The sequence below is a fragment of the Acartia tonsa genome, chromosome 5, assembly GCF_053477335.1.
Source record: "Acartia tonsa isolate MP-2025a chromosome 5, ASM5347733v1, whole genome shotgun sequence".
NCBI lineage: Eukaryota > Metazoa > Arthropoda > Copepoda > Calanoida > Acartiidae > Acartia > Acartia tonsa.
In genome coordinates this window covers 19,686,152-19,698,332 of record NC_137264.1, presented here as the reverse complement: position 1 = coordinate 19,698,332, position 12,181 = coordinate 19,686,152, and the positions used below count along the sequence as shown (strand labels likewise).

Here is a 12,181-nt window from a genome sequence, read left to right as displayed (position 1 = left end):
TTTATTTTATTATCTATTAGAAAATGAAGAACTTTTAAATCACTCAAATTTATAACTTAGTCTGTTTGCCCTTTTCTTTATGTCTGATTTCCACATCAATAAGATTATGTAAGGTTAGCTTTGGTAAGCAATTTATATCAGGAATATTTCAGAGATTCAGATAGTAATATAATTTCAAAATATTGTGTTATTTGGACTTTTGTCGACTTTACCATATTCTTCAAATATACAATTTGTTAAGCAATCATATCAAACATTAACATAAGTGTCTAATGTGTTAAAACTTGCCCTGAGCTACCCCAGTTTGCTATGGTTACTGATTTCTTTTGCTCGATGTAAAAGTGAATTTTAGTGTATAATTAGGATCACTTACTATGTATTAAGATATATAAGTTTTCCGGAATTTTAATGTTAGGGGGAGATTTGAAATCTGCATAAAATTTTAAGGATTTTTTATAAAATTCGTTTTTTGTATAATTCTTTATCTAAAAGCGGAAATGCATTTTAAGTTAATTAATTTTGACCAATAGGATAGGTGGATTTTAAACTACCTGCGCTCTAATTGGTTGAATGATGTACGCCATCCAATCAGAGCGCAGATTTTTTAAATCCACCAATCACAGATGCCAAAATTAATTAACTTAAATTGCATTTCCGCTTTTAGATAAAAAATTATAGAAAAAACGAATTTTATAAAAAATCCTCAAAATTTGATGCAGATTTCAAATCTCCCCCTAACTTTAAAATTCCGGAAAACTTATATATCTTACTATGTATGTCTGCTATTTGCTTTTTTGTTCTTTCCAATCTAATATTTAACATTAGATATAAATGGAATTAAGTCTACTATTTGTTTATCTACAGTCTGTTCTTTTACCTTTAATTCCTGATTTCTTTGGAAACTTTGTTTTGAGTCAGATTGTCTATTAGTTTATATAAGACTACTGTTTTGTGTTGGAATATAATGTTTTACAACAAACAATGTATAAATAAGAGCATAGCTACTCTGTAATGAAAATATGTCTGCATTCATCCATCTTGCATATAAATTGGAAAAAAAGATTTTCTTAGTTTTTATGTAAGATAGGTTTGGGAAAGAATAATGAAATTGTAATGATGCTTAATCTATCAAACGAATTAAATGATGTTTGTCCATGTGTTCTTCCGTCGTGTCTATTTTAAATATTTTTAGCTAAGTAATAGTTCAACATATTATCCCTGTTTTTTTTTCTTTTTTATTGCTATTATTCATTAATTCTCTGTTCATTAGTTTCATATTATGTAAGTTTATTATGTGGTTAGTGATAAAAATACAAAAACATCTAGATGTTATGAAATTTTCTATTGAGAATTATATTTGATACCTAATGATAAGAAAAAAGAACAGTTCCATAACTCTATTTATGAAAATCGTAAGGGGGGGGGGGGGGTGATATTGCTAGGTTTGAAAGAAAATGAATATTAAAACATAAATAACCTGTTAATTAATTAAATTATTATATTTCAGATCCACCCACAGTCATCTGACCGACCTAGCAGACAGGGAGGAGAAGGATGCAGAGATTTCAGAAATTTATCCAAGGAACATAAAATATTCGCAATAAAACTCGAATAGGATATTTGTATTAATAGTTTAAGTTGTTGATTTAGACTATATCGTGATCTATTTTAAACTGCCATATATTAGGGGAAGGAAAGTATTGTACATTTATTTAACTGCTCATATCGATAACATTCTTATTGATTATTATTCAAACCAGATGCCATTTTTTTCTTAGGAGAGAGAGTGGTGTTACTCTCCCCAATATAGTTATAAACCTTTCCTGGACCTATGAGAAGCTTTACTGTAATTGAGAATTGAATCAGTTAGCTAGATCATTCGGTACACAGACAGACAGACATCCTGTTACTTTTAAATACTTATAGATAAATCGAAGCTTTAAAAGTTATAAATTTTATGGATTCTTTTCTCTTACCTAATATTTTATGGTTGTGTTCAGAGCGGGCGAAGCGCATGGTCAATCCCACAGTGCTAGCAACATGAACATGAGAGGCGTCTTCCTCCACGTCATGGCTGATGCCCTCGGGTCTGTAGTTGTCATCATTTCTGCCATCATCATGTGGCAGGTACGAACTAGATTTATATTGCATAGAAATAGTATGATCACCAAGAAAATAAAGTGGGGAAACCTAATATCATAAATTAAATAATTGCTTTTTTTCAATAAAATGACAAATTACCCCTCCTGTACCTAGACAAAATTATTGGTGGAAGAATTTAGTCACTGCTAGTTTGTACGACCCAATCAAGATTTATCAAAAGTCCCCAGTGTTATTTTTGCAACGAATGAGAAAATGTATTTTGAAATTATCAATTAGGACTAGTCAAAGGGATAGTTCTATGAAGTGTATTTAAAGAGTTAAGGTACTTAGAGTAGTGAACTTTTATATGTCTTAGTAGAATATATTAGGCATTAGATAGATATGATTATATGTTAAAGAATTTTTAACATTGACCAGACCAAACTTTTTTTTATTTGACAATATCGAAAAAAGTTAAAGTGATTTGCCACATAAATTACATGAGAATGGTCTTTTTTTTCCAAATATGTATAGCCAAAACACCAATATCAGAGAATCTTTTTCCACATATTTCACAAGAGTTATACAAAAATTGAACAGGGGTTCCCCTTGGGACAAGTTACTTAAAAAACATAAAAAAAAATAACGTCCGGTTCATTATAGGACAGGTTTTCTATAGATTCTTTTAAAAAAAATAAAGAAAACCGTCCGGTTTACTTACAATATACACATTATCTCACGCGGAAATACCAACTAACCATACAACATATATATATATAAAAAGACCATTCTCATGTAATTTATGTTGCAAATCACTAACTCTTTTAGATATTGTCAAATAAAAAAAGTTTGGTCAGGTCAATGTTAAAATTCTTTATCATAATCATATCTATCCAATGCCTAATATATTCTACTAAGACATATAAAAAGATCACTACCCTAAGTACTATACTAAATATTTTATTGGTCATTCTTTGTTGTTATGTGTATTTTGTTGTATAAAAAGTTTGAAGTTCTATCAACTTGTAAATGCTATCTAAAGTTGTATTTATGACAAAAAAGTTTTTGCCATATATAACATGCAACGAAGTTGAAAATAAAAATGAAAAACTCATTTTTAAAGGAAAATTCCTGGTCAAATCTTTTAATTTTAATTAATAACTTTATATTATGCACTACTACGTTATTTAAAATAGAAAAAACTTACAGTTCACTATTTTTTTAAAAATGCACTTCGTGAAACTATCCCTTTACAGTCTAATCCCAATGTACACTCCCTCCCTTATTTTAAAACATATAATAATTGTTATCTAGACTGACTGGGAGTACAAGCTGTACGTTGATCCTGGGCTTTCCCTCCTTCTAGTTATCCTCATTCTAAGGTAACATATTTATTTTATAGAATAATTTATTTGCTGCGACCTCAGGACATAAAGGCTTTATATTCAAAGTTTTAGGGAAGGACAAAAAATGGTCTAATACCACCATAAAACTTACTTAGAAATAAATAGCATTAAACAGTCCCCGGGGCCCATGTTGAGAATCCTCAAATGAAAAACTAAAACGGTTTAGAATGAATCTTAATCTTTAAAAGAAGGTTTTTTACCTACTTATCGTTATTGGATGAACTATTTTAAATAACCAAGCTTTAGGCTGTCGAACGCTTTGATAAAATCAAATTGTCGAATATTTATTTATTATAATTCTTTTATGAATCTAATTCTAATATTAAAGTTTTATGTCTTGAGAATTATTTTTGTTTTGCCAAATCTAAGTGCTGTAACTCTTTTTTGGTTAAATTCTTTGTTAAATTACAAAAGGTGGCACATCCGCCTCTCCATTTTATACATATTTACATGTAAATGAGGTTATTTTAGGTCTGTGTGGCCACTCTTGATAGATTCTGCCCTTATTTTACTACAAACTGTGCCAACCCATATTCAAGTCGATACGCTTCAGGTAAACACAACTGGTCATAACCTCCGTTTTTATGCATTTTCTGTGGGGTCATCTCAAAAAACGCCTATCTTAGAAAACGCCAATTTCAAAAAACGCCTATTCAAGATATTAGGTCAAATAAAAAGAAAATAAATAAGAAGTATGTTTTAATAGAGCTCATAGTTGTTCATCTTATTGTAATAACTGAAAAGTAAACTGGGTTGTTTGCAGTAGATATATGAAATAAAGAAACTTAAAACATGAATTAACTAGGTAAAAGTTTTTGTTATTCAGTTGTGATCAGTTTTCAAAAAGCAAACCTTTAGTTTGTTGTTACTCAAAATGCTTTAAAAAATAAAAAGGGCTTAAGGAATGTACAAGAGTGACATTATACTTCAGGGATAGATATTTCAATAAGAAAATTTATAATGTACATATTGTATAATGTTCACAATACCTTTTTAGACTGACATATTTTACTACAAGATAATTTTAAAAAAATGTTGTAGGCATTTTATGAAAAAGGCGTTTTTTGAGATAAGCGTTTTCTGAGATGGGAGTTTTTTGAGTTTTTTTTAGTATAGCCTTTTTGTGTTGCATCATGCAATTTTGTACCTTTTATTTGATTTAAAATTGATTATTGATGGGAGGGGGGTAAAAAACAATGAATATACCTCGTCCTTTTACCTGTTAAATAAAGTTCACTCTAACTGTAAGTGTATAAGTATACGATTAAATGTAAAAAGTACAAATGTATTATTCCTATAAAACTTTCACCAAGAATTTCAAAAGTGAATACAGTTTTTTGCCTCTTGTCTGAATAATTTTTGTTGCTGTGCTATTTGTAGTCCTTGTTAACTACACATTTGTTATTACAGAGAAAGCTGATGGAGAAGGTTGACGGCATCTTGGCAGTCCACGAGTTCCACGTCTGGCAGCTCACTGGGGATAGGATCATTGCCTCAGCACATATACGTTGTCTTAATCTAGCTCAATATATGGAGGTAGGATATTTTGGTATCATAGTTATCATAGAATAGTTATTTCTCGCATCGTATTATAAACGGCTTTCCGCGGATATAGAATGTACAATTATGAGGGGCTAAAAAAACTAGTTTTAATCTTATGATTGTACATTTCTATATTTGTAGAAAGCTGGATATAATACGATGCTAGACATAGTTTTTTCGTATGGATGAGAACCGGTTCCTATCCACCGGATTCGAATGAATACGAGAAAAAACATTAAAAAGGGGGGGGGGGGAATGTGGTGAAGCGTCACACGATATACCAGCAATTTTATTTTGGGTGCTACTCCCTTAGTTTTAGAGATAATTGGATGAAATCTTTTGGGCTGGGTCACTAATTACCCCAACTATTGGTATCTTTAAAAAAAAACGGCGACGAGACCGCCGCTCCCGCCGCCCGCCGCCGTTTTCCGCCGCCACAAAAAAAAAATTTTTATTGCATTTCTCGCCGAATTAGGCAATTTGGAATCATTTGAGACCATGTTATTTTTTTCAAAAATTTTTCCCCTTACAAGCAACCCTGCGGGGGGACTTTTTTTCAAATTCTCGTTTATGAAGGTATATCTTAAATACAGTATGCTATTCCTTTAGTTTTAGAGATAATTGGATGAAATCTTTTTGATTGTGTCACTAATTACCCCAAATTTTGGTATCTTTCAAAAAAAACGGCAGCAGCACCGCCGCTCCCGCCGTTTTCCGCCGCCACGAAAAAAAAATTTTTATTGCATTTCTCGCCGAATTAGGCAATTTTGAATCATATGAGACCATGTTATTTTTTTCAAATTTTTTTGAGGCGGTGGCGGAAAACGGCGGCGGCGGATGTCGGGAGCAAGGTTGCTTGTAAGGGGAAATTTTTGAAAAAAATAACTTGGTCTCATATTATTCCAAATTGCCTAATTCGGCGAGAAATGCAATAAAAAAAATTTTTTGGGTGGTGGCGGACGGCGGGAGCGGCGGTCCCGCCGCCATTTTTTATTCAAATATTTTTTTACTGACCTACCTAAAAAGATTTTGTTTCAATATCTTTAAAAGCACAGGAGTAGCACTGAATTTAAGATATACCTTAATAAACGAGAATTTGAAAAAAATGACTAAGTCCCCCCGCAGGGTTGCTTGTAAGGGGAAAAATTTTTGAAAAAAATAACATGGTCTCAAATGATTCCAAATTGCCTAATTCGGCGAGAAATGCAATAAAAATTTTTTTTGGTGGCGGCGGAAAACAGCGGCGGGCGGCGGGAGCGGCGGTCTCGCCGCCGGTTTTTTTTTAAAGATACCAATAGTTTGGGTAATTAGTGACCCAGCCCAAAAGATTTCATCCAATTATCTCTAAAACTAAGGGAGTAGCACCCAAAATAAAATTGCTGGTATGTCGTGTGACGAGTCACCACATTTCCCCCCCCCCCCCCCCCCTTTAATTGCTTCTCTCTACAAATCCAAAAGTTCTGTCATTGCATTGGTTGCTTTAATTTTATTTTTATTATCATCGGAATTAAGTCGTTGGCTTTCATATTTATTTTTCTCTTTATTTTAATTTAACTTCATACTATCAATTAAAATTACTTTAATTGTCAAATATAAGAATAACATTTATGCGTTTTACATTGGAAGGGAAACATTTAATAGACATTTACTTATGATAAACCGTTTCATTTTTTATTTGAGTTAAAAATAATGCAAAAAATTGTATAAGTGCACTGTAAAATTGGTCTGTTGACAATTAAGTTATATTGGTCTGAAAAGTTTTTAGAAAATGTTTCATAAATTATTAAGTGTTTTTATTTAGTCAATGTATTGAAAAATATTTCTCTAACGGCAAATTTCTTTTCCATATTTAGCTGACTGGTAAAAAAATATACCTTTTTAACATTATAAAATTGTGACATTGAATGAATAAGTTACAGTAGGTGTGTGATTGTTCTCCTTTTCATGGAATCTGACCATTTTACTTTTATTTTGGTACTAAAACTCTTGATATTGTATTCTTCGGTAGAGTCATCCCCTAAAGAAAGGGGCGATTTGGCTATTTTCAATAGTGTTTATAAAATTTGGTTTGCTGCGCTTGGATATAATACACGTTAATAAGCGTTACTGTAAAATATTTTACTTAAGAATATACCTTTCTCTATATCTCTGAATATTGCAGTAGTGAGTAGTGAGAGCCTTTCATGTTAAGTATTGATGAATTCGGTTATATAAACTTTTACATAACTTACATTCAGGAACCTAAAGGGATAAGACAATGGTTGTAAAATTTATGTACAGACCCTATGATGATACTCAAAATTGTCCCATGAGTAGATTAAAATTAGTGATTGAAGCGTTTGAACACTAAACTTAATGAATCAACGAATCAAAATTCCCTAAAGTCCCCAAAATTGTTAATAAGAAAACGTTATTAGAAAACTTTGGGGACAAGTGAAATAAACAGCTCAATGTCCCCTCTCTCTCTGACTTACATTACACCTCACCAAAGCTGCAATAACTAAGGACAAATAGTTTTGCATTTTGAAATTTTGAAAACAATAAACAATGGAGGTGTCTTTGGACTGTGAAATATACGAGAGTCCAAAGTTTTACAAAATCTGTTTTGCTGAAAAACTTTGGGTACTTTTTTGAATTTGGATTGGTGGGTCTCAAACTATTTTTGAACAAATGTTTTAACCAATAATTTCATTAATCATCAAAATGTATATCAAGAGGGGGGGGGGGAAGTTTTGACACATTTGCGGAAACAGTGAGTATAGGCTTTATCTTAGGTCTAAGAGGATAGGTTATTAGGGATAAAATCATTCTTATATGATAAATTTTCCCAAGTTTTAAGATTTTTTGGATAAGCCTATAAGTTCAAGAGCTGCAGGTCTCCAGGTGGTATCTAGACAGGTAAAAATAAAAATTAAATTTTTGTTGAAGAGTTAGAGTTCAACTTATAAAAGAAAATATGCATCTTTTATCCTTAAATATGTAAATATCATTAAAAAATATGCATATTTTGTTTTATAACTTGACCTCAAACTCTAAAAAAAATTTTTTTTTTAATTTTGCCTGTCTGGAGACCACCTGGAGGCCTGCAGCCCCTGATCCTGGAAGACTGAAGCTCCTGATCCTGGAGGTCTAACCAAATAAGCTTAAAACTTGGGAAAATTTATCATATAAGAATGATTTTATCCCTGATAACCTATCCTCTCAGTCCAAAGAAAAAGCCTATACTCACTGTTTACGCAAATGTGTCAAAACTTCCCCCCCTCTTTATCATTTATTGCCAATTTCATTTCACTTTATTAGGATCTCTGGTTAACGTCTCCTATGAATTGCATGTATTATATGTTTTGTCCTTTTTAAAATGTTATATCCCTTATAATAGATCCAATAATCCAAACTTTATAGACACAACCAATATTAGCAAATTATAAACTTGTTCTTATTGCAACTTTAACAAATCTTATTTTAACTTCGTAATAACAAAGTCATTAATTTATCATTAATGACAGCTTTAACTTTTAAATAATTGCCTTATATTGTTTAGGCGTAATATTATAGGGGTCTTGTTTGTACATTTTAATTAAATTAAATTCGCGGGTTTTCTATCAAAATAACAGAGACATGCTCCAATAAATCAACCAACAGGAGAACACTAGATGTAAATTGCAGACATGTCATTGGTTGAAATTTTGTACAGATTTTGGTAGGAAAGGGTATATTTATTTTCATTTCGTTCGTAAAATGAGTCGACTATATAAATAGTCGCATTTCTTAAAATAAAGCTATTTTGTGTAAATTATATCTTGTAAAAATTTAATAAGTAACCTACGAATAGTTAAATTCCTTGGGATAAAATTAGGTTTCTAGAAATTATATCATAGAAAAATTTCGACGCGTTCATAACTTAAATGGTGTTTGTCTGCAATGTAATCCTTTTAGACGAATTTTAGGATTAGATGAACCATCTAGATATGCTATGTCTATTATCAAAATCTAAATTAAATTAAGTAATGTATTTTAGGTTGCCGAGAAGGTGAAAGAGTTTTTTCACCACGAGGGTATTCACTCCACCACTATTCAACCTGAGTTCATTGAGACAGCACCACACAACAGGCTTGCTTCCACTGAGGACTGCGTCTTAGCTTGCCCCAAGGTCAGAAACAAACCTGGGTGGATGGACAAAGTCGTTTAAAGAGTAGATATATTAAAAAAAATTACAAAACGTTTTGCATATTGAGAGACCAACGGAACAAGTAAATTAAATACTGGTCTCTTTTTGATAAAGGGTATCTTGACTAATGTAATGAGCAGTTTATCATACATAACAGCTAGAAAAATCAAATTTTCCTCATAATGTTGCGGACTGTCGTATGGACGGACAGAAAAAGTAAATCAAAAAGTAGCTTTGCTACTAAAACTTAAAAACATTTAGTGGCAAGAAAGGGTTGTAGATTTATTTATCCTCTCATTTCCATGCAATCTTTGTTACTATTTGTATTCACAAGAATAAGCAAAAAAGCATATATTATGTTAGAAAAATAAAATAATGGTATTTGCTTACAATTGAAAGTGAAAATTTTGCATATATTCCATGAATAAAGTTAGAATATCAATGCATAAGATCTTACAGGCATATAGGTGTAAGCAAAATAGCCAAAAGAAATCCTTCAATTAGTTTATTAATTTAGAGGGGTTATTAGTTTTAAAAAAATGACAATTTTTTATTTGGTTTCACCTATTGAAAATTCTGCCAATTTTTTTTTATAGAATATTGTATCTCGTCTTTTCTCCTATCTTTATCTCAAATGTGTTCTACAATTTTTTTATAGTTGCGCAGCCACTCTGCAGCTTTGTATGTCCCGTCCGTCCGTCCGTCCGTCCGTCTGTCCGCCAACTTTTTATATGAACTGTTTAAAAACTATCCGCGTTTGTCTAATTATACTTTCTATTATCCCTTTATACAGTGTTTCGGAGCCGGAGCCGGGAGCCGTGGAGCCGCCATATTTTGCTCGAGCCGTATTTTTCGTTAAAAAACGGCTCCGGCTCCGGACTAGATAAATAATGAGATTTTTTATAAATTATAATTTGGTAACTCTGTTTTTTCATGTGCAAATGCCCCTTTTAAGTTAATTCAAGTCCATTTTTATCAAAAATTGAACTTTTAAAACCTTCAAAAGTCAAAAATAGACTTGGGAGAGAAAAAATATGTCGAGTTTTTCTCGATTTTAGGTCGAGCCGGAGCCGCACCAAAATCAAATTGCTCCGACACGCTGCCTTTATAATGTTTACAATCTTTCCCTATTCCCTAGTTATGGACATGTCTTTGCTTGTTAATATTGTTTTCATTTTATTTGGATGTTATTACCCAAATAAAAAGTAACAACAGGCATTTGTTTTTTATTTCAAATGTGCATTTCTTTTACTATCACTAGAAAAAAAGGATAGGAAAATAACTTTTCTTTATATACTTTTTCAACAAAATTAGTTAGCATGCCAATCGTAGATATCTCGCAATGAGGGTGCAATGTGCATGAAGAACATCTTAGAAAGCTTAGAATACAATTTTCAGTGTGGCTTTGAAATCGATTAATTTCCACAGGATTAAAACTATTTTGTTAAACTTTATAACCTGTCCTTTTATCCTAAGATATACTGTCATAAAATATTTATTTTCTTGACTTTTGTTTAACCTATTGAAAATGAATTTTCAATGTTGAACCTAATGCAAATATTTTATTGGTACAATCCCTCTAACAAACAAATAGACCTTAGAACAATAAGTTTCTTTCCTATTTTAAACTGGTGGGGAAATTGTGGGACCTTATACATGAAGAGCCCATTTTACCCCTACTCAACCAAAGCTTACCCAAAAATTACTTTAAACGTTCTTGTTATCAAAACTTGTTTTTTTCCACTCTGATGATTATATCAACTAATATTTTTTAACCTAGTTAACTTAAAGGGAGTATGCATGAATTAAATTGATGATTGCAAATTTACTTGGTAATGTAATACTAGTTGAATCAAAGGGAGTGTGAATTAAAATAAGAAATGATTAATGTACTTTACAGCAGTGATGAAAAGATTCTTTTGTTTATATTATCCAATAATAAATAACAGAAATCTAGTAGACTAAAAATAGTTTTCTATTGGTGCTTTAAGTTGGTATAATAATTTGATCTCGTTTGTCTATTCCTTACTTTAAACTAACATTTAACAATTTTAAATCTTTTTTAGCTGCCAAAGAATTCTTTTGCTGGTTGTGAGGCGAGCAAATGCTGTCCTCCGGGAAGCAAAGCGCCGTCAGCTGGCGGTCAGAGCCGATCATCTCGGTCCAGCAGCCCGCTGAACAGGCGACCTTCTTCTATATCCATATCTGCGGAAACTGCTAAAGGTAATACTTGGCCGGGAGACATCAATGCAAATTACCTTAATTTGAAATCTTTTAATTTCACCATTTTTTATTCTCTTTTTCAAACTACATTTATATTAAGCCTGATTTTTTACACTTTATGAGTTTTTAGGTAATATTTTTTAGATTATTAAGTATATTGAAATTGTTGTTTGATTTAGAGTATTTTGATTCTGTATGATTTCATCATAATATTAAATATGGTAAGCACATAAAGCTGGAATTGTGTTGTTTTCAGAACTAAAGATCTTAATTTTGTGACGTACTTTTTATCTAATTTTAATATTGTAATGTTTGAGTGTTTATTATTTACCCTTTTTATTAAAACATTAACAGTAGGTATTGTGGACTTTTATTGAATTTTTATTGTTTGGTATATTAATCTATTGTCCAAACGTTTCAACCACTAATTGTAATCAATAGAAGGGTATTTTTGTGCATCATCATTGGCGATTTACTGGAACATAATTTAACTGCCATTGTCTTACCTCTTTCAATCCCTGAATCTTTGACACTCATGAAAGTTAACATTCTTGTTCTGTCTAGTTTAAATTAGTCGCAATATTTATATTGGGTATAATGGTATAATACATATATTATTAGATCAGTGGCGTGCATAGTTTTTTAAAGGGGGGGGGGGTATATGAATTTTGACAAATCCCATTGCTTAAAATCAAAGAGGAGGGGGGAAGGGTAAGAGAGACATTTAAAGGGGTGTGATATGTTCTTCCTAGTGGTGTAA

At 31.5% G+C, this 12,181-nt stretch overlaps 1 protein-coding gene across 6 annotated transcripts in view; it reads left to right on the top strand.

Moving 5' to 3' along the window:
* Positions 1-12,181, top strand: part of LOC145318958 (calcium/manganese antiporter SLC30A10-like) — a 107,694-nt gene that overhangs the window by 90,802 nt on the left and 4,711 nt on the right. For all 6 annotated transcript variants that reach the window (XR_013879607.1, XM_080160727.1, XM_080160728.1 and 3 more), the window contains 7 exons: positions 1,508-1,582; positions 2,001-2,127; positions 3,397-3,464; positions 3,960-4,041; positions 4,899-5,024; positions 9,049-9,180; positions 11,265-11,421. Coding sequence is in view for 5 of the 6 variants with exons in the window: in XM_080160727.1 (XP_080016853.1) it covers positions 1,508-1,582; positions 2,001-2,127; positions 3,397-3,464; positions 3,960-4,041; positions 4,899-5,024; positions 9,049-9,180; positions 11,265-11,421 (767 nt within the window). In the remaining variant the exon portion in view is untranslated. The remainder of the gene's footprint in view (positions 1-1,507; positions 1,583-2,000; positions 2,128-3,396; positions 3,465-3,959; positions 4,042-4,898; positions 5,025-9,048; positions 9,181-11,264; positions 11,422-12,181) is intronic.